The sequence below is a fragment of the Manis javanica genome, chromosome 11 (genome assembly GCF_040802235.1).
Source record: "Manis javanica isolate MJ-LG chromosome 11, MJ_LKY, whole genome shotgun sequence".
NCBI lineage: Eukaryota > Metazoa > Chordata > Mammalia > Pholidota > Manidae > Manis > Manis javanica.
Window position 1 is genome coordinate 106,206,484 of NC_133166.1, and position 22,650 is coordinate 106,229,133.

The 22,650-nt window shown below is 44.6% G+C and overlaps 1 protein-coding gene and 1 long non-coding RNA gene across 5 annotated transcripts in view; one reads left to right on the forward strand and one right to left on the reverse strand.

The window, feature by feature from the left end:
- The window catches only part of LOC118969823 (uncharacterized), a 45,115-nt gene extending 43,559 nt beyond the window's left edge, over positions 1–1,556 (reverse strand). Inside the window, exon 1 of one of the 2 annotated variants that reach the window (XR_012122978.1) lies at positions 1,358–1,550. This is a non-coding gene — a long non-coding RNA (uncharacterized lncRNA). Of the gene's footprint in view, positions 1–1,357 lie in introns of both variants that reach the window. The other variant, XR_005057644.2, reaches the window with a different exon arrangement.
- A 131-nt stretch (positions 1,557–1,687) lies between these two features.
- Positions 1,688–22,620, forward strand: DDX59 (DEAD-box helicase 59). Of its 3 annotated transcripts, none has more exons than XM_037004693.2 (8): positions 1,691–1,951; positions 2,837–3,755; positions 4,883–5,050; positions 8,127–8,216; positions 13,180–13,431; positions 14,132–14,284; positions 14,780–14,908; positions 19,377–22,620. In XM_037004693.2, exons 2-8 carry the CDS (start codon positions 2,952–2,954, stop codon positions 19,638–19,640), a joined length of 1,860 nt encoding a protein of 619 aa, XP_036860588.1. In that variant the 5' UTR covers positions 1,691–1,951; positions 2,837–2,951; the 3' UTR covers positions 19,641–22,620. The 3 variants fall into 3 exon arrangements, with proteins under 3 accessions (XP_036860591.1, XP_036860588.1, XP_073073291.1); XM_073217190.1 differs by lacking the exon at positions 1,691–1,951 and adding an exon at positions 2,081–2,387; XM_037004696.2 differs by lacking the exon at positions 8,127–8,216 and having other exon boundaries at positions 1,688–1,951.
- The last annotated feature ends 30 nt before the right edge of the window (positions 22,621–22,650 follow it).

The following is a 22,650-nucleotide window of genomic DNA, read 5'->3' on the forward strand; positions in this document are numbered from 1 at the left end:
TCTGTAAAACTACTCAGATGTACAATGTTGGCCCTACAGATGATAAATCAGGTCTTTGTTTTAGATAAATGGAGTGCTAAGGCTGGGCACTTTCGAACAGCACGTATTCTTAGCATTTCTTATTGACACTTCTTACCCTGGGGAAAAAAGCAATGACCTAACCTTACCAGACTGCAGACCTCACAAAGACATTCCACTGAACTCAAAGGAAATGTGTCCCCAACTCAATGCACCTTGGCTCAGCCTTGAATACCTCCAGCCGTCCACCACCACACAGCTTCAGAGGGGCTGAAGGAGGGGAAGCTGGAGTGTAAAGAGAAAGTGGTCTTAACCCATTGTGGTTTAAATATTGTTCTTTTGCAGATTTTACGAAAATAGATGATCGTGTCAGCACATTGCTAAGGCTCCTTGCCTAGGCTGTGGAAGGTAGTGGCCCTGAAGCTCAAAGTTCATTGGCTTCATGGTAAATTTGCCTCTAATAACAAAAAACTGACGATAACTCAAGTGTCCACAGAAAAATGGATAAACTATACATAAACTAAGAAATTACAGCATGAAGATGAATATTCTACTATTTTCTCACACTTAACAATTTAGATGGGTCAAAGAAACAAATGCTGAACGATAAATGCAAATTCTACAAAGCTATTGTAAAGCTGGAGAAGAAGAAAAACGAAACTATACATCAGGAACACATCCAGGTGTGATGGAACTACTAACAATGGCGAGGAGAGTCAAAATTCAAGATATTGGTGGATGAGGGAAAAGGCAAGGGGTAGAATCCAGGAGATGCACAGATGGACGGGGGCTTAATGTGGATAATGTGATGGAATCAGACTTGTTTTTAGTAGGATGCCTTACAATTTACATATTTTCTCAACATATTATTTTGTATGCATCAAATATCATACAAAATACTGAAAAATCTCTAAGGTTTACATATCCTTCTTTTGCAGATTTTACAAGACTATATGACCGTGTTAACACACTGCTAAGCCTCCTCTTCTAGGCTACGGAAGGCACCTGTGGAGTGAGGGGCTCTGAAGCTCAAATTCCATTAGCTTCATGGTGAGTTTGAAACCCGAAAACTAATATTAAAGTCATCAGCCTCTGCTTTCCTCCTTCCGGCGCCCCTGCTCCGTCCCCATCTCGATCTCTCTCAGCCACAAGCTGCTCGGGGCATGTGGCTCGAGAGGCTGGCAAAGCAGAGAAAGGGCAACCTGCAGGGCAGGGACAAGGAGCGGGGCTCGTGTTGTTTTCTTTCTAGTGCCAGGGGCGGAAGCGTTATCCGGTCGGCCAGCGAAAGCAGGAAGGGTTTTCCAGCCCCGGGGCTCCGTCTCCCCTCTCACACTCAGACCTGGAACCGCCTGGGTGTCCCGGCCCCGCGGCAGCCCCTTCCGCCTTTCCTGGACGTCCGACGCTCGCCCGCCGGTCCAGGCCAGCCCAGCCCGTCAAGCAAAGTCGGCCGAGAGGATCCCAGACCCGCCCCGCCTTGTGGAAGCCGCCCAGCCGCCGCGAGGCTGCGAGATTTGGGCCCGGCCGGGAGCAGGGGCGGGGCGGGGGCGGGGAAACGCGCGGAGCCCCGCCCCTACCCCGCCCCGGCTCCGCCTCCCCGTCGCGCAGTGTCGCGCCGACTCGCGCCGCGCCCCCTGCCAAAACCCGGAGAAGTGGATTCTGCGCTCCGCGCCCGCCGCCCCCGCCGCAGTGTGGCCCCAACGGCCCGGCGCTCGGAGGGGAAGGCGGCCCCGAGCGGGAGCGGACGCGGCCTCACGCTGGGCCTCCTTCCCGTGCCGCTCCTCCCCTGCGGGACCCGGGGCGCTCGGCCGCGGCGGTAGGACGGGCCCTGCCCGGGGCAGTCCGCCTCCCGCGTCGTGCAGCCGCCCGGGCCCGCCGCCCGTCTCCTGGCAGCGCCGTGACGTGCCCGCGCCTCTGGGCGCGCAGCCGCGGGCGGGTGAGGGCGACGCCCGGGCAGGGGCTGGGCGCGGGGCGCGGGGGCTGCGGGGCCGGGTCCGTCGGGGGCCTTCTGGGGACTTGGGAGTTTCAGGCCCTTCCTGCTCTCGCGCTACCACCCGTTCCCACCCCACCCCCACCCCGGGACGTTTTTGGGGTCTTCTGGACCCCCAGTTAAATTTTTGTTGGAATTTTTCTGGACATATGGGATCTGGCAGTGTATCCTAAGGAATTTTTGGGAAAAATGTTTTTTAGTGTATTTGATAATCCCCAAATTAGGTTAAAAGTCTTTCCCAGTCACCGTGGTTTTGAAAAAATATATTTTTGGTGCTAGTAGGCCAGGCTGTGGGTTGAGAGCTTGCACTGCGGTGCCAGAGTGCTTGGGTTCTACCTAGAATAGGGAGCTTGGACAAGTCCCTGAGTACCTCGTGTGGAAAGTGAGTCTATTATTATGATACATAATACAGCATAATAAAACGTGTATCTCTGGGGAGTAGAATTAACCTACTTTATTTACAGGTATGTGGGAATCAGGTTAACGTGAAGCGCCAAGTACTGTGCGTGGAACACAGGGAGCGCGGTATCTGTTACTTAATAGTTACACACGTTACAAAAGAGTATTTTTCCTTTGTGGTTTTGATTTTAACGATTCTACTTGTAAAGTATCCCTCCTGTTGTCTTCTGTGAAAATATAATAGAAGGATTTACTCTAGAATTTGCCATATCTGCTATTTCCAAGTGCAAATCGTAAACAGAAGTAGGCAGTGTGCATTGTCCACCACCCCTGAGTACGAAGAAAGGGTTCCGTCTGTCCCCAGGAGGAAGCTGGTGAATGGGGGGAAAGCTTTATGTACGTAGTTCATGATGCCCTTTCTTTTCCTTTCAGGCAAAGCCCAGGGACACCCGGCTGCCTCCAGATAACTGTATAGCACTTCTTCTGTGAACTTTATCAAGGGTAAAGTAAAACTCATCATATAATTTCCTTACCAGAATATTAAAGGATGTTTGTTCCAAGATCTCTAAAAATCAAGAGGAATGCTAATGATGATACCCAAGGTTGTACGGCTAAGAAAATCAAACCAGAAGCAGACGACCTTCAGCCGAATGAAGGCCGAGATGATACAGTTGATGCTTTAGTTACAAAAGAAATGGCCACAGCAGACACGCACAGTGCGGAACCCGGCCCCTTCCCCAGTCCAGCCGGCCAGCTGGCTGAGGTTTGTTTGGTCGGATCTGAGCAGGGTGCAGAGGATCGCAGACTTCTTGAAGAGCCTGTTAAGTCATTTTCCAAAACGCAGCGCTGGGCAGAACCTGGGGAGCCCGTCTGTGTCGTCTGTGGTCGTTACGGGGAGTACATCTGTGATAAGACAGATGAAGATGTGTGTAGCTTGGAGTGCAAAGCAAAACATCTTCTCCAAGTCAAGGAAAAGGAGGAGAAACTAAAACTCAGCAATCCACAGCAAGCTGATTCCGAGCTGGATTCAGCACTTAATTCCTATGTGTATAAAGAGCACCCTTTCATTTCGGGCCTTCAGGAAGACCAGATTGAAAATCTCAAGCAGCAGCTGGGAATTGCAGTGGAAGGGCAGCGCGTCCCCAGGCCCATTATTGACTTCGAGCACTGCGGGTTCCCTGAGGCCTTAAATCGCAACTTGAAGGAATCAGGCTATGAAGTTCCAACCCCCATTCAGATGCAAATGATCCCCGTGGGGCTTCTGGGAAGGGACATCCTGGCCAGTGCCGACACCGGCTCAGGGAAAACAGCCGCTTTTCTCCTTCCGGTGGTCACGCGAGCTTTCCTCGAGGCAAGTCAGGGTTCACAAGTATTGTCAGAAACAAGGGAGCCCTTGACCGAGTTTCATCTTTAGGTTAAAACTGCAAACCGAAACTATTTAGAATTTTCATCACTAGAGCACCTACTGATTTGGCTTCTGGATAGTTCCTAAGAAAAAGACAATTTTAGGGAATATCGTTTTATTATAATGAACCAGAGATCTTTTTACTGAAGGCCTAAAAAAATTGCATTCTTTACAAAACTTAACAAATTTTCTATTCAAGAAATAAGCTTTTGATTTGTTGGGGGTGGGGATGGAATCCTGCTGACAAGAATGAGTTGCAATTTTTGTGTCATTTTAGCCTCCTTGGATATTGTGTTCTGAGAAAAGCTGGTAATACCAAAGTTGAAACTATTGTAGAGGTCAAAATAGACCCTTAAAAGTGATCTCTGGTTCATCTTAAAATACTATAACCTTACCTTACTTGTTAGTTTAAGAAGTGTATAAAGTACTTCCATACATGATTAGTGTAACAGACATTTTGTCGGGGGAGAAGTTCGGCAGGGAGGGGGACAAGGGAAAAATGCCGGCAAAGAGGAGCGCAAACGGACGAACATTTGGAAAACCAAAGAGTAGTAGAAAATAACGTGAGGGAAAAAAAAGTAAAGCACCAGATGTCCAAAATATAGGTAAAACTTACTGGAGGACCAAAATGAAGGAGGCAGTGAAAGACGCGTGTGTGAAAGATGGGAGTCAGCAGGGAGCCGAGAGGGAAACCGTCCCGTTGGGATGCGGGCTCCCCCCAGACCTCCCAGACCTTCCTGGCGACGGGTGGCTGGAGAGCGCAGATTCCCACTGACTAGGAGCGGACTTCCAATTTTCCCACCTGAGTCAGTGAGGACGCCTCTGCCTGGCCCCCGTTTTGATCTTTCATCATGTATCTATTTCTGTTGTATAAGCAATGGGTTGGTTCACTTTATACTGATTTTGGAGGAAAAAAAATCATTGAGAAAAGGCTGGAGGGTTCCTATGCATTTGGATCGATGGGAACATTTTTCAAGAGGAAAATGCTCCTAGAATCACTTTGAAGATGAGTCTCTATCAACCCAGGAATTAACTGCTGGTGTTTTTAGACTCGTTTTTCTGTATCTTTGCAGAGCAAAACTCCATCTGCGCTCATTCTGACACCCGCGAGGGAGCTGGCCATTCAGATAGAGAGACAGGCCAAGGAACTGCTGAGCGGCCTGCCGCGCACGAAGACGGCCCTGCTCATAGGCGGCCTGCCCCTGCCGCCCCAGCTGTACCGTCTGCGGCAACACGTGAAGGTGAGCGCCGACTTGATAGAATGCCTTTGAGAAGTATTGTAAGCAGTATGGGAACTAATTTTTCTTTTCCTTGAGGAACTTAGGAATGTGATTTTAGGTAACCTTGCTAAGTAAGCCCTAATTTTTGAAGTTTCTTTTGTATAGGAAGGAAAGGAACACAGTTAATATACTGAGTGCCTTTTGTACATCAAATGCTGTGGGATGTTCTTAAGTGCATCATTCATTTAATCATCACATTTGTTCATGGAGGAGGATGGGTTGGCATATCCCATTTCTTCTGGTTGAGTTGAATCTCAGAAAGATGAGACTTAGCTAAGGATCCACAGCTAATATACTTCTGCTGTGAGTCTTACAAAGACATTGTCCTCCTTAGCCATAGTACATTTACACAATCAGGAGCTTAACAGCGATACATTGGAGTGCATCAGGAGTTAAAATTGCTGCCATCTACTCCTTAGACCCCATTCATGTTTTACTAATTGTCCCACAAGAATATAGCACAAGAACCCAGGCTGAATCATAATTTGCATTTCTTGTCATGTTTCTTTGATCTCCTTCGGTTTGTCACAGTTGCTCAGTCTTTCCTTTTTTTTTTTTCATGATCTTGACACTTTTAAGAATTATAAACCACTTACTTTGGAGAACATCCCTCAGTTGATCAGATTCAAGTTATGTATCTTTGACAAAGAAGAGGCGCTTTGTGCTTTTCGTTGCATCCTTTTAGATGACATACAATTTCAGTTTGTCCTTTTAATGGTGATATTATCTGAAAAGAAAAATGTAAAGTTTATTTTTTCCCTTTGGATTGGGAAATATTTGGGGGTCTGGTTACTTTCAGACTGTGAATTTCTTGCATTTCACCAGACTTCCAACATACTCATTTTTTTTTCCATCAGTACAGACTCATGGTTTCCCATTGCATTTAAGGGGTTATATGATAGTATCATTATTTTGACACTCTGATTGTGCCCAGTTTGACCAGTGGAAGCACCTTCAAGTGGCTTCTGTGTCCTTTTATCATACTTACCCGCATCATCCCTTGAGCACTGTCTCCCTTTTTATCTACAGAGGATTTCAGCGCTCCCGTTGTTCTCTCCTCACCGCAGCCTGGACTCGTGCCCTTCTCCAGGGAGCCCTGGTTCCTTTCAGTAGAGAAGAGGGTTCAGAAACCAAAGTCTGGGTTCTAGATTGGGCTCGTGGGCACTGAGCTGTAATTGCATCTGGGACCTCTCAGCAAATAGAGGGAAGGAATATCTCTGAGTGTGTGTGTTTTTGTATCTACACTTATATGAGACCATGAGCTCATGTTGATATTTCCAACTGTAATTCCACAGACCAAAATTCATTTTAGGTTCTCTGTTTCCATCTTTGTAACTCTGACAATCAACCCTGCTACCCTTTATCCTTCCTGTATTTCTTTGCTCAGTCCTCCTGTATGTGACCAATTTTCTGTCCTCACCACCGTCCCCCACACTGCCCCACAGCGACACCTCTCACTCGATTCTACCCGGCACCTCTTGGCCTCCTTCTGCTGCAGCCCCCTCTGCAGGCCTGCCTCTCCGCGGAGGCCCCCTCCTCCCCTTGCTGCCCCTCCCACTCCCCAGGACAGGCCCTGGCGCTCCAGACACCCCCTGGGAAGAAATGGAAGCATCTGTCTGCTCAACAATCTGTAAAGAGTGAGGGCAAAACAGACCTTTTCAGATAAACAAAACAGCGTGCATGACCAGTGCACCATCTGAGGAACCTCCAAACAGTGCTGACCTGCCTCTGAAGGCGGGAGTCTAGGAAGGAAGGGGTCGGGTGGGAGACGGAGTGCTGAGGAAAGAAAAGGGTGAGCATGTGGGTGAATGCGAACAAACATTGACTCGGTAACAGTAATAGTAATGAACAATCGGGCTTTAAAAAGAAAAGTAAAACACTGACCAACAGTAGCATAGAAGTGCGGGAGGGACGTGACTGTGTTAAAGCCTTAGCTCTGGATTGTTCAGGAAAAAAGGTAAAATGTCGATTAACTTTAGATTTTATTAAGTTATTTATGTTTGGTAAAATTCGAAGGAAAGCACTGAAAGAATGAAAAAAGTTCCTGACTTCCAAACCAGCAGAGGGGAAAAATGGAATAAAAGGGGTGAATACCATTCAAAATATCAAAACTGATTTTTATATTTATGGGATTTCTGAAGCACCGAAGCAGAACCCTACCAGTCTGGCCACGGACCCTCAGAACCCTGAACTTCCGTCTCTGTCAGCGGGCTTACCGTTGTGTGTCAGTGTGTACCTGAGAAGTGAGGTACAGCTGAACTCGGCAGCTCGTTTGTCATTCTTCTGCGCCTGTATTTTATGCCAGCACTGTCTTACTCAGTCCTCACAATAATCGTTATCACTTCGATTTTATGGAAGAAAACAAAGACTCACACCGTTAGTAATGCTGGAGCTGAGATGCCTACGGAAGTTTGTTTGCTAAAGAACCCCTACTTTTAACCACTACTACAACTAATGATTATAAGACTACTAAGAACTTGAAGAACTTTAGAAGTCAGCATGGCCAACCCCTTAACTTAAAAATGAAATAGATCCAAAGAAGTTAAGAAATTTGCACTTGTTCACAGAGCCAACTAGCAGTCAGCCTGCCTGCGAGGCTCTTCCTGGTCTGGTCCCTGCCCTGTTCTCCGGCCTGGGCCTGGGCCATGCTTCCCTCCCTCACCCTTCTAAGCCTCGATGGCCTCCCAGCATCAGGTCATCCATGGATGCCTTCTGTTCCACCTGAACCTCTCCACACCTCGCTCACTCCCGCTGTTCTTCCTTTTAGGTGTTAGTTGTATGTCAGCCAAGACTGGATAGCCGTCCCATTCATTGCATCCTATGCTGAGCTCACCATGAGCATCTCTTTCTGTTTCTTCCTTTGTATTATGAGTTTCAGGAGTGCAGAGACTGTGTCTGACTCATTCATCATTGAATTCCAAGGACTTAACAGTGTCTGGCACCTATTAGCCACTCAGTAAGTATAGAAAGAATGAAAGAAAGAATGAGTAAATGAATATTATCTAGTTTTTTAATTTGCTTTTTCTCTTTTATTCAGGTTATCATAGCAACTCCTGGGCGACTCCTGGATATAATTAAACAGAACTCTGTAGAACTCTGTGGTATAAAAATTGTAGTAATAGATGAAGTAAGTAGTGTGTTTAGAAACATTAATCACATAATTTTATATAATTTATGAAAATATATAATTTCTCTGTTTATTCAAGCATTTTCTCCCCAAAGGAAAAAAAATCAGGGATATTCTTTTTTTTAATTGCAGTATTGGTTTCTGTATAACAAGCAGCTAAACTAAGGTATCAGGCACTAACGTAAAATCGTAGCTGTCTTTTCCTAATTAATAGAAGACACAAATTCATCAGGTACTATATTCTTAGTGGTAAGTTTTTTGGAAATGTTTGATGCTGGCTATCATTTGTCTAAAAAAATAACAGAATCAGTGACAAGTAACTATTCATAAGGATTTTGGAAGTTGCCAGTAATGTTTAGTTGGATGACCTGTTTTCTATGTGGACGTAGACATCTGTGGTGATTTTCTGTGTTATGTAGAGTGTATAGGCATTTTCCCACTTCTGGCTTCATACACTGAGGCACATGTATTACTACTCGGTGACATTCCAGCATGTGCCAGCCCAGCCCAGGCGTGTTCCATTCCTGCACTGCATTCCTAGAGTGATCTCCCCTCCCTCGTGTCCCAGGGCAGTGGTCAGACATGTGGGGTGCTGGGCACTGCCCAGTGGGGGCGCCCTGGCCTGCCCTCTGTGAGTACCACCAAGTAGCTGTAGGATCCCGGAGGAGCCTTTACTCCACCCGCCGTGAGATCGGGCCAGTCAGTCCATCTTCCCGAGTCGTGGCAAGGATGAAGTGATGAGCGTGAAAATGGCCCGCAGACATTCGTCCTGTGTACATGTGAAATGTTGTTCAGGCCTTTTAAAAGCTCTGCTAGGTCGGCATTTTCCTGGCATGGCTCTTTGGTGGAATGTGGCTTTTTTATCGCATCTGATTATCATCAGTTACGCTGCCCTGGCCGTATGACGGGGCTTCCTTTTGTTGACAAGCCCGTGTTCATAGGTGCCCGCTCTTTATGAGCCTGAGAAGTGATGACTGTACAGAGCCGATGCCAGGTTCCCTGCCTCTCCCTGCATCTCACAGCCTCTTCCTCTTCAGTTAACGAGGCTTCACGGGGCTCCTCAGGGCTGCGCTGGGTGCTGCGGCACAAAGGAAGCACTCACTCCGCAAACGTGCTGGGTGCCCGCTCTGTGCCATGCCCCGGCTCCTTGACTCTCAAGGAATATGGTTTCTGTGTGGCCTAGAGGGGAACTAAGTTGGTAAATAATGTGATCGAAACTGACATCTGTGTGGAAGTGCTGTTTAAGTACAAACTAACCACCCCTGGCATCACTAAGATTTTGATCACTATTCAAGTTTAGAAAGTGCTGAAGTCTTGAGGAAAAGACACACTGAAAATGAAGACAAAAACATCATCATATGTACTCAAATACAAAAGTACTAACGTGTTTGCTGCAGGCCAGGGAAGGGCAAATTCTTTCTGTGGAGGCCCCGAGAGTGAACACGGGGGTCCCTGGTGTCTGCGGCAGCCGCCCAGTGCGGGGGATGGTACTGAGTGGGGTGGCCCTTCCCATGAAACCCTGTTCGTGGACACGGGTGCAGGTCCGGACCTGTCTCGGCAGGCAGCTGTGTGCTGACCCCTGATGCGAGCTGTGGTGAGGTGATAGGGCTGTGCGTGGTATGTTAACCGTTCAGGACACACGAGGTCAGAAGAAGTGGGGGTGGGAGTGAACTGGCCCTGTGAAAAACAGCTTCTCAGAGGCGATGGATGTGACCTGGGAGTCCAAAGATGGAAAAGGGTTTAAAGAATGGGAGGATGTGTCAGATATTCCAGAAGATCTGAGCGCCTGTGCAGAGAGGCCAGAAAAGAGACCCACCAGCATTGTCCGCTTCCTGAAAAGTAACAGGAAGTAATGGGAAGAGGGTACTTAGGGGTGGGGTCAGGTTACAGAGGGCCCTGGAACGGTGGCAGAGGAATTTGGGTTTGATGTGGGCAGTAGGGGCTGCGTCAGGGCGGGACTCTGGAGGTAGTGGTTCACGAGGTTACCCTGCTTCACGCAGAGGCACTGAAGAAGGGTCAGTGGGACAGACAGCTGGCGGCCGGGAGAGGAGGTTCAGGGACCGCGCGGAGGCCGGAGAGTCCCGGCTACAGCTGAAAGTCCCCGCAAACCGTTTCTGAGTCCCGTGAGGCCTGAGTGGGGGGAGGAAGAAGCAGGTGGTCGAGGTGCCTTCACAGATCGTGGTGGTGCCCTTAATCTTAGGAGAGCAGGCAGGTCAGCATGCGGCATGGTGATGTGAGTGTGGCACTGGAAATGCTGGTTTCCATGAGAGTGGTGGGCACAGGGGAAATACTCAGCCGCGAGCAGAAACATGCATTGGGATTGGGTGACACACCCCGGCTTCCCTAAGGGAGGGCATCAGAGACAAGCCTGGGCGGAGGGTCTGGTGCGGTTTGACGGTGAGTCAGTAAATAGCAGTAGTCAGAGACCAGGAATGAACTGCGAGCACATAGTGTCCCTGAGAAGAGAGTGGCTGCTGTTTGAGGGGAAGGGCGAGGACCCAGGAGCGGCCAGGCGTGGGAACTGAGGGGGTCCCTCTGGAGTCAGAAACTCTCGGTCTCCCTGCTGCGTCCCCTGGGCGCCCGGGCTTCGGCCTAGAACCTTCCCCACCCCATCCACCTGCTCTTCCCTCCTGTGGCTGACTCTGAACCTTTCCTCACGGCCCCGGGCCGGCCGCAGGCTTCTCTCCCCGCTGCCCGTGACCTGGGTACAGACTCCCCACTCTGAGCCCTGCTGTTTCCCAGGAATCACGCACGGTGTTGGCTCAGGTCTCCCTTGTGTTGGGCCCCACCTGGTGTGCCCGATGACTGCAGGAGGAGACAGGCCTCTTACGTGGGTATTCCGACCCAGCAGCGCCGAGCTGGAGTCCGAGACCTTAAAAACTTGTCCTGGGGAATCTTATCTTGAGGGAGTCTGGAACACACTGACCAGCCAGCTGCCTGACCGCGAGTCTGTGCTCATTCAGTGCTTAGAACTAAATGCTTACCTACGAGTCAAATCCGTTTTTAGGGCTTTTGTGTACTAGGCGCTGTTCTTGGTTTTGAGGAGACAGTGGAAAGTGAGGTGAGCTGTCACAGGTGTATGCACATGAGGTCATGCGACTGAGAACACGGGGGGTTATCCCGGTGCTGGGCAGAGGGGGCTCAGGGGAGTTTTGTGCTGAGGGCCGGGTGGGAAGGGGCCGGCCAGGCGAAGATGCATCGGGAGGAAAGACGGTCGTGGGCAGAATAGCCGGCTCGGAGGAGCGAAAGGGGGATGAGCGGGGAGTCGTCGGGGACAGAAAGACGGCTGGTGTGGCAGGGCCGTGGAGACAGGAGATGGGGTCAGGGAAGTGGGCGGGGGGGTGGGAGGCTCCAGAGCTTCCAGGCTGGAGTTAGGAGGTGGGTTTTGTTCTAAGTGATGGGAAGTCATGGAGGGTTTATGCCGAGGAGGAACGGATCCGGCCGCCTGAGGGGCACAGGGTCTGGTGTGGGGGTGACAGGACAGGTGTGCCCCTTGCCAGCTGCAGGGAAGTGGCTGGATCTGGGGCACATTCGTGTCAGCTGGACGGAGTGGATCCGATGCAGGCTGATGAAGAGACGGTGGTCCAGGCGGTGCCCTGGCCTGGGACATGTACTGAGTGTAGGCTTGGCAAGGAGAACATGCGGAATTCTGTTTTAAACAGTGAAATTTGAGCGGACTGTGAGATCCAAGTGGAGACGCTGAGTTGGCAGTTAGATTCTGCCACTAGAGTCCAGGCCAGAGATAAGATTTGGGGAGTCTTTGGTGTACATGTGAGTCCAGAGCCGTAGAACCTGTTGAGCTTACTTGGAGAGCGTAGATGGGGACAAGAAGGGGGCTCAGGACACAGCCCGTGGGCTCACGGACACACAGAGGCTGTCCACCACGTGGGGACTGATCGGAGGGGAGAGGGCTCTCAAAGCCGTGGCCAGGGGGGAAGAAAAGGACTTGAGGGAGGGACGGTCAGCATGCCATGTACTGTGATTTAGACTGATAATACTTCAAGTATGTGACTTGTGGTTTGGGTTGACCCATCTGTTTTCCTTCTAGACCGTAAGCTCTTTAAAGGCAGGGTCTCTTCGTGTGTCTTCACCACCGAGCACACAGCAGTTTACTTGGTGTTTTTGACATAGATTCGGAGCCAGGTAGCCAGGGTCCATGTCCCAGTCCCACCGCCTCAGGGATCACGACGTAGTTCACGCGAGTTCCTCGCCTGTGAAACCGGGTCGTAACGGTGCCGACATCATGAGAGTGTTAGGAGCACGTGTGCGGCTCCTGAAAGGTGCCTGGCTGTGAACGCTCAGCATGTGGGTGTCAGCTGCCGGCAGTTAAGGTCCGGTGAGTGAGTGAGTGGTGAGCCCTGGCGACCCTCAGTGGTGGAGTTCAGGGAGAGATGGAAGCCAGAGTGTCAGGGGTCAAGGACCTCGTGAGCAGCTGATGAAGAAATGTGGGCAACACTGAAAATAGAACACTTGCCGGTAAATTTGGCGAAGCTGGTTTTTGATTAGGGGACACCTGTGTTTACCCCCTGCCCTGTCAATACCTCTCACTCTGTTTCTGAGTGTTGTCCTTCCCCACACTGTGGACTCTTGCATTTTCTGAGTAGCTTTGTTTTAATTGTGAGTAGTTCTAATATTGGAAACAGCCTGCATTTATGTAGTACTTTTAATTCTGACCTTTTCTCAAGTACTTTTTTTTTCACATTTTAATTTGCTAACATCCCTCTTAGGTGGGGGCAGGGAGGAACTAGTCACCAAATAGTCCCCTTAAATTTTATTTACATATAAATAAAAAATATTTACATACTTATATATTTTTCCCAGTTGACCCTTTAGCTATTGACAATCTGGTATATTTTTCAGGGCAGACATTTTAAAATTTTTGTCTTAATGATACCAGTTTTTTCTTGAGTGGTTCTGGGATTTAATGTCAAGTAGGACTAACTTTAAAATGATTTTATTTTAGGTAGATACCATGTTAAAGATGGGCTTTCAACAGCAAGTACTGGACATTTTGGAAAAGGTGCCTAATGACTGCCAGACCATTCTGGTCTCAGCCACAATCCCAGATGGCACAGAACAGCTAGCCAGCCGGCTTCTGCAGAACCCCGTGAGAATCCTCATCGGAGAGAAGGGCCTGCCCTGCCCCAGCGTGCGCCAGATCATCCTGTGGGTGGAAGAGCCGGCCAAAAAGAAGAAATTATTTGAGATCTTAAACGTGAGTAGTAGAGCGTCAACTCTCTTTTGTAGATGGCGTTTGCATTTTTCAGTTCTTAACACAACGATTTCTAGATACAGATTTCGGAGAACTTGGTATTTAATAATTGCTTCACTTCAGAATTCTGTGGGTATCAAATTACGTTTTTATGTATGACAACATGCTGAATAGATGCAGGGTTGGGTTTTTTTTCCTTATTACAGAAAAAATGTAAATACCAAGATTGTTTCTAAGTAATTTTTTTTTTGTTTCAAAAGTTCCTAGTAGTTTTATAGATAAGGTAAAGATGTACTTTCTTGTCTGTTATGTCCTAGAGAAATATAATTTTTTTATGGTAACTAGCTTAAACAGAAATTTGTTAAGTGGGTGATACATGCAAGCATAGTTACTTAAAAATACAGTATTAAGTTAAAATATGGTTTGTGTTGACTTATGAATAGTATTTAACATTTCAAATTGCACTTGAATTTTTAAATTGTTTTTGTAATATTAATAATGTGATGGAGAAATGCGAAGGGCAGATGACTGGCTGCAGTTTGTGCATATTTTAAGGAAAACATTCATTTTAAACAGAATATGCCATTTTTCCTCCTTAATTTTTATAAACCCATTGGTAACTTGCTGATACTAATGCTTTCAGAAAAACTTCTCACTGTGTATTATATGAATAATTTTAAATAACACATGTTTAATCTTTCAGGATAAGAAACTCTTCAGGCCACCAGTGTTAGTATTTGTGGACCACAAACTAGGAGCAGATCTGCTGAGCGAGGCCGTTCAGAAAATCACAGGTCTCAACAGCACGTCCATACATTCAGAGAAGCCTCAGATAGAAAGGAAAAACACACTGAAGGTCTGCCACTTAGCATCCTGTTTTCCTTTCTTCCCTGAAATCTGCTTTGCCTCATTTTCAAGACACACCATATGACCAGCTGGTTTTTAAACCAGCCCTTTTATAAATGACTGAGAACTTCAGGCAGGCGAGTGCCTGTGAAGTTAAGTGTCTTCTTCTGCAGGGGGAGGAAGCCTGTCCCCTGGGGATTATCTCCCAACTAGATTACTAATTCAGAATCCTACCATTTCTGAGATCAGGTCAGTTCGGACGGGGGCAGGGCAGTTGCTCACCGTTGAAAAATGTTTGCCTGAGTAAAATCTTTAAAAAATAGAAAAATTGGACTGGGAGGGTTGGGAGGAACTTAAGCCCTATACATTTTCTTGGTTCGTAAGACCTTTGCTTACTGAGAAGGCACTGCCCTCGCAAAATACTGAAAAAAGAAAAGGTGCCTGAATTACATGAAACCACAGAAGATACATTCTGCATAATGAACTTAGCTGCTTTTTTGTGAAGGGCTTACTCGAAGGAGACTATGACGTCGTGGTGAGCACTGGCGTCCTGGGGCGAGGCCTGGACTTGGTCAGCGTCAAGCTGGTCGTCAATTTCGATATGCCTTCGAGTATGGACGAGTACGTGCACCAGGTAGGCACAGTGTATGCATGCCCCCGTCAGTTTTCTTGGGCAAGGTATTGTCAGTATAATGGTAAGTGTAAAAAAGGAAAAAAGCTATATGATGAACATAAACTATATATTTCTGTTTTAAAAACATATGCTTATAAACTAAATTTTGTTTTTAAAGAAGTTTATATGTTCCTAGAACTCATTAAAAAATAATTGGAAGCAGTAACCTAAAAAGCTAGTTTAAAATTTTTTAAATAGTTGATTTTTGGTTTAATTTTATTTATTATTTTCTTCAATGAGCATATTAAATGGCTTTTATAATTGAAAAATAAAAAGTCTTTGTTTTCAGTTGATATGTCTGGCCAAAATAAAATTGATCCGTGCAAGTATTTGTTTTGCTAGGAATCTCGTCTTCATCTTCTCTTCATATCCTCATTTATTCTCGTCTTTCACCTTTTAAGTTTCATTCCTTTCCTTTGCTGCCAAAGATAACAGTCGCTCTTGTTTCTAGCAGAAATAGAGCCTTCTCTTAAGGCACGTTATCTCACCGACAACTACCTGTCTTCCTTCTCCGGCATCCCTTACAAGCTCTTCAAGTAAAGCCTTTCTGTGATGTTCTCAGGGTCACCTCTGAGTGCCGCGTGTGCTTGGGCCACCCGCCGAAACACTTTTAGTGCCACAATGCATTGTTGCTTTACGTTTACTTAGATTTAATGACACAGCAGTACTTCTCTCTCTGTGACACCACCTCATTTGCCCGTGTGTCAGGGAATCAAGTATTCCACAGGAATTGATTATTCAAACAAAAGTCGATTTTCTTTCAAAATTTTAATTTAATAATTTTGGATGGACCACTTTCTAAAATATTAAGATACTTAAGTATTCCTTTGTTTCTCTGCTTCTTCGCTAGAGTGTGCTGATCGCCATTTAACCTTTTCTCTTTGGCCCAGCATCAACCCCATAGCTGTCAGTTATCGGCAGTGACCATGCTGCCTGCCATACAGCAGTGGCCTTGGGGTGCTGAAGTGTGTAGGGGTCCTTACCTCGATTTAGAATGACCACAGAGCTACTTTTCTAGTTCTGTATCTGGGTGTTTTTTGTTTGTTTGTTTCAATAATTGAAGTACACATACACACAACAATAATGCAAATAATGAAAGATATAAATTGAAAAGTAAATCTTTGTAAGTAGCCCTCCTACCTTTAAGTGGGTACCACAGTTAACAGTACACAAATATAAGTGCATACATATGCATATATACACACCTGTGTGTGCATACCCTGTTGTACTTTTTACATCAGTGGGACCCTATTATACCATCTGTTCTGTGCCTTGCTTCATTGAATATATCCTAGACATCTTTCCATACTGGCACACATAATAGGGACCATGTAACAAATGTTTATATGTATTAAGCACTTACTGTACGGCCAGGCACTGTTCTAGGCTCATTAAATGTTTTTACTTGCTTAACCTGGTTTGTTCCATTCTAATAGCTGCATGGTAATGTATTGATTGGATGTCCGATGATTTACTTACCAAACCTTTACTAATGGGCATTCAAATGTTTCCAGTACTTTGTTATTAAGTAATACTGCAGTGAACATCCACATATGTAGCTTTGTGCCACTCATGCAACTGTGTCTTGTAAGATAAATTCCTGCAGGAGACTTGCTAGGTCAAAGGATCCCTCCTGTATTTAAAATTCTAATAGGTATCCCATGTATCTGCTTTTTAATTTTGGGGATGGGGAAATAGCTTTTTATTTGTTACCATCCGCTGTCTTTTAGAGTTTGGAGATAGTAGACTTTTTTTTAACAGCTTTTTATTTTAGTATAAAAATCTCTAATATAAATTATGTCATAATAGATATAAGTAAAATGCTATTCAATTCACCAATTTAAAGTGTACAATTCAATGGCTTTTAGTATATTCACAGAGTTATGCAACCTTTACTACCATCAATGTTAGAACATCTTCATCCCCCTGAGAAAAACCCGTGCCCATCACATCCACACACATCACACATACACCCTCAACTGAAGTAACTTCTCTGTAGGTTTCTCTCTTCTGGACATTTCATATAAATGGGCTCATACTGTAGGTAGTCTTCTGTGACTTCTTTCACTTAGCATAGTGTTTTCAGGGTTCACCTGTATTGTAACATATATTAATGTATCATTTTTTCATTGCTAAGTAATATTTCAGTATATACCACCTTTGTTAATCCATTCAGTTGCTAGACATTTAGGTTATTTCTACTTTTTGGCTACTGTGAGCCATGCTTCTGTGAACATCATGTACAAGTTTCTGTGTGGACATACGTTCCATTTCTCCTGGCCATACACCTAGGAAAGGAGTTGCTGATAACTCTGTGTTTAAAATTTTGAGGAACCACCAGACTGTTTTCCAGTGTGGCCTCACTATTTCACATTCCTACCAGCAATATATGAGGGTTCCAGTATCTCCAACATCCTCATCAAAGCTCATGTTATGTATCTTTTTAACCAGAGCCATGCTTGTGGGTATAAGATGACACCTCCTTGTGTTTTTTATTTGCATTTCCCTAATGACTAATGATGTTGAATATCCTTTCATGTACTTAATGGCCATTTTCATATCTCCTTTGTAGAAATTTCTGCTTAAATCCTTTGCCCATTTTTTAATTGGGTTGTCCTTTTATTATTGAGTTGTAAAAGTTCTTTATATATTCTAGAAGACCATAGATAAATGATTTGCAAATATTTTCTCCCATTCTGTGAGTTGCAGCTGTTTTTTTTTTTTTTAATTGAAGTATCATCGGTATATAATCTTATGTTGGTTTTGGACATACAACACAGTGGTTGTACCGGTTACCTGTATTATTAAATCCTCATAGGAAGATGTTACAGAATCACTAACTAACTGTATTCTCCATGCTGTACTGCCGTCCGGGGACCAACTTATATTGTGACTGCGGATTATTGTGCCCCTTTATCCTCATCTCCCCACCCTCTTCCCCAGCCCCTCCCCCTAAAACCACTAATCCCTTCGCAGTAAGTCCTTGTTCTCTTCTTTCTTTCTTTCTTAGGATTAAAAAACACCATGTGTTCATTCAATTCAAATTTAGAATTGTAACATTTTTATTGAACTTTTTGATTGGATATTGGTATCACTTTGATACTGAAAATCTTGGTTTCTAGGAATACTAACATAATTATTTATTTTAATATATACAGTAGTTTTAGAATAACAATGCCAAGATTATTATTAAATATCAATTTTTAAAAATTCAGGTGTATTCCACTAGGGATATATAGTCCAATTACGGTATTTTAAAACCATGTGAAACAATTCCTTTCTAGTGTGGTCACTGTCAACATAGGAAGATGTTACAGGATCATTGGCTATATTCTTCATGCTGTACTACCATCCCCGTGACCAACTTATATTGCGATTGTGAATTTTTGTGCCCCTTTATCCCCCTCCCCACCCACCTGCCCCAACTCCTCCCCCTTGGTCACCACTAGTCCCTTCTCCTTGGCTGTGAGTGTGCTGCTGTTTTGTTCCTTCTGTTTTTGCTGTGTTTTCCACAGATAAGTGAATTCATACGGTATTTGTCTTTCTCTGGTTTATTTCACTGAGCATAATACCCTCTAGATTCATCCATGTTGTGAGCTGCATTAAAACTAAAAACTAAATACATTAGTTTTTAGTTTTAATGCAACAGTTCAGCAACTTAAATAAATCAGGTGAAGATAAAAGTTGTTACTGAAAAACAGCATTTCCTTCCCTACTTCTCCCAGTCTCATTTCCTAGAGGTCACCCCTTTCAACTTTTTAGAGGCTTTTTTCCTTTGCAGCATTAAAAATGTCCTATATATTGGCAGGAACCATCTATTGGTTTAAGTACTCTGAATATAGGCTTCAAGTTCTACATTTCAATTAAAGAGCAGAAAATGACCTTGACTGTGTGTTTTTCCCTCTCTTCTGAAGAGTTTCTCAGCACATTTGGACACAAGTACATTTATTTCTTATTATGGTTCTCCACAAATTTGTGTCCATTTAGTTATATTAAAACCAGAAATAACTTTATGCAGAAATGAATTTGCTGAAATCTCAAATTTCAAGGCACTTACATACTCAGGCAGATAGTCCTTTTGCTGTCAATGCAGTGGCTTTGAGAAGTTTCACCTTAGCCCATCCACAATGAGACACAGCTTTACCTCATTACCTGCCCCCAGCACACATGTCTGTAATTGAAATAGAAGTTTCACAACCAGTGCTGACTTATTTTATATATAATCACTTTCGGCTGTTTCACTAAGAATACACTGGTGGCAGCCCACCAAATTGATTTCCCAAATACACTGAGATACGAAAGTCAAAGAAATGCTCTCTCAATGTTCGTCTTAGAAAAGCCTCTTTAAATTGTAGCCTTAATTTTCTTTCACATGACTTTAAGATTTCATATGAACATTTTGAAAAATATCCTTCGCATTTCATTTCAGGTTGGAAGAGCGGGCAGACTAGGTCAGAATGGAACAGCGATTACGTTCATCAATAACAATTCAAAAAGACTCTTCTGGGATATCGCAAAAAGAGTGAAACCCACAGGCTCCCTCCTCCCCCCGCAGTTACTGAACTCCCCGTACCTGCAGGAACAGAAGAGAAGGGAGCGGCAGAGAGCCAAGCAGGCGCAGAACCGCCTGGTCACGGGGGCTGATCTGATGGACCTCATTAGAAAACATGATAAAAGTCACTCTCAAAAATGACTCACTTAGGCCACTTCAAATAGTTTTTGATTGTGTATTGTCAGTGAGATTCTGTATATTATTCCTGTATTATTTGAGTGAACAGAACATGTACAAGAAACAAAAATTAACGTGATTTGAAAATTTTTAATAGAATATCAAATTTATACAGCAACATAGTATTTATTTCCCCCTTTAATTCTCATAAATTAAAAACAGTATGAGAAAGTGAATCGCTAAATAAATACAGTTTTATTAAATTAAATAAAAATAGTCTTTCTTTAAAAAAAAAAAAATTCCCCGGAGCAACTATCAGAACCGGACGTGCGCATGGAGTCTGACAACAGTGATTCTTTGCTTCCGGTCCCCCCAGTGCTCTGAGCACATGGGCCCCCGGGTCACTGATGAGTAAGTGAATGTTCAGAAGAAAGTAAATGATCGAAACTAGAAGAAATGGTCAATGCTCCTTTTTTTAAAATTAATTAATTTTGTTAAAGTATCTTCAATATACAATCATATGTTGATTTTAAGTATACAGCACAGTGGTTCAACAGTTACCCATGTTATAAAATCCTCACCCCCTCAGTGCAGTTACTATCTGTCAATGTAGGAAGATGTTACAGTCACTGACTATATTCTCCATGCTGCACCTACTGTCCCTGTGACCGACTTATATTGTGATTGCAAATTATTGTGCCCCTTTATCCCCTTCCCCATACCACCAGCCCCTCCCCCTCGGTGACCACCAGTCACTCCTCAGTGTCTATGAGTCTAGGTCGGTGCTCCTTTTAAAAGATTAGGGATGAAATACTATTTTTATTCTCACTTGTTTTCCCTTCAGTTTGGCAAACATAAGTTTATATTTAATTTGGGTTGCTTATCAAAATAATGTTACCTTCATATTCTTTGCAATTACAGTTTTATGTTAATGTCACTTTGCTAATTCAGTTGATATTAAATACCGGAAGGAAGGATAGGTGTTTTGCTTTGATACATCAATACTTTGATTCCTTTAAAAACCCCCAGGACCAGTTTAGTGGGTGGATTCAGATCATGTGCTACATAAATTTGATGCTTATGCTTTCAATCGTCAGCATCTTCCCCAGGGGGTTCAGTAGCGCTTTAGCTCCCGGTGCAGGCAGCTTCCTGGTGTTTGCTCCACCCGAAGCAAAGCCTGGGGTAGGAGGCTCCCGAGGATGCATGAACCTCATGGCTCTGGCTCTCTCTGTTTCTGTACATCTGCGAACTGTTGGGTGGTGAGCTGTCCAGTTGCAGGGGGGCAGGATGTGGGGGCCGTGCAGGTCCCAGGGCGCTGTCGCAGAGGTGCACTGAGAGGCTGAAACCAAGGCATTCACACAATGCTTGACGGGTACCAAGGGCCTCAGAACTGTGGGCAGTGGTAGCCAAAGAAAGGGAAGTTTCTCACTAGACTCAAACTTTTATAATATAAGCAGTATGGCCATAAAAATAAGATGGCTTTGCAAATCAGCATTTGTAGGAGACCGTATTTAAACAAAAATAAATGACCCTGGGCTATAATGCCACCTCCCTGGTCAGCTTCATTTGCTGGCAGTCTGGCTTCCGTTGCCAGCACCGCACACACCGATCCTTCAGTTATCTCCGGTCACCTTCTTACAACTGCACAACCTGCCTGCTCTCAACTGAAGCTTTTGAACCACATTGGGCATTGCCGGCCACCCTCTTTGAGACTCACTTCCTTACGGCAGCTGGTGGACAAGATACTGGGGGGCAGAGTCCTCCTCACAGCCTCACTGTGGGGTTAAATGTCATTGCAGGAGCAAAGTGCCCAGGACTTTTAATTACTTCTTAATTGCTTTTTATTGAAGCAAGCATCTTTCATATATCAAACCCCTGAATGCCTGAAACTACAAGTAACTTTTAGACTCTGCAGTATAGAGTGCCACCTTGTAACATTCTTCCAGTGTCATCCTATTAGTATTTCTAATACAAGTTTTTTAAATAAGAATTTTTTTCATAAAGCCAGTTTTGTTATGTGTGTGGTTTCATAAGATCTTTACAAAACATTGCCACATGCTTGAAGTATAACTCTCCCTGGTTAATTTACTTTTCAGTGGGGCCCGTGAACTGCCCTATTTTCTGATAAAAGGATACTATTTCTTTTTGGCAGGCTGAATATTATTCAGGTTGTGTCTATGGAATTAATACCACCACTCCTCTTCTCGCCTTATTATATTTTCTACTCACCACAATCAACACAAAGTTTGCCCCATAAATGTGAGTAGGTTTGGAACAAGAGGTGACATGTCATTCAAGGTGACTTTCCTGGCAGCCACAGGTAAATTGACTCCAGACAGACAGGACTCTTGTTGTCTGCAAGCCGTGCTTAGAGTGACCCCAGAGGCTCTTGGGCCACAGTGTGAAAACCCCCCAATGATAATCAAGTAAACACAGTTCTCTTGTTGTACAGTTAATATGAGAACCTATTTTATAGTTACTTTTTATAATATGTGGCATATGTGGTGTTAATCAATGGAATAATGTTTGCTTTTTAAATATGTTTATAAAGTAATTCATAAAGTGCTCACAATTTTAAAATTTGAATTTTAGCTTTCTGAAAAATTTGCGTATCCTTATTTTTTTCATTTTATCTCAGAAAGATGAAAACTTGGCAGAACTGTTTGCAAATAACTGGGTTCCAGTTAAGCTCTATTAGTTGTTTTTTTTTAATTAGGGGAAATTCTTTATTCTTTAATTTGCTCATCTGTAAGACGATGTTTGCTTCAAACTTCTCTAAACCTTCCCAAATCTGTATTTTCTGTGCTTCATCCTTTTAAATCCCTCTCTCCCTTTCTAGAATGTGCTTCAGAATGATATGGGGTGGGGAGACTGGATGAAATAAGGTTGGCCAGCAATTGATCATGATTGAAGCCAGCAGTGGGTACATAGAAGTTCATTATTATTTAGTCTACATTTGATGTATCTGAAATATTCCATAATAAAAATATATGTACATTTATAACATCTCCAATCCTATCTTTTGACTTGTGCT

Coding starts and splice junctions, on each gene's coding strand:
- DDX59 (XM_037004693.2), top strand. CDS start 2,952: ATGTTTGTTCCAAGATCTCTAAAAATCAAGAGGAATGCTAATGATGAT. Junction 3,756..4,882: donor TCACGCGAGCTTTCCTCGAG/GCAAGTCAGGGT, acceptor GTATCTTTGCAG/AGCAAAACTCCATCTGCGCT. Junction 5,051..8,126: donor GTCTGCGGCAACACGTGAAG/GTGAGCGCCGAC, acceptor TCTTTTATTCAG/GTTATCATAGCAACTCCTGG.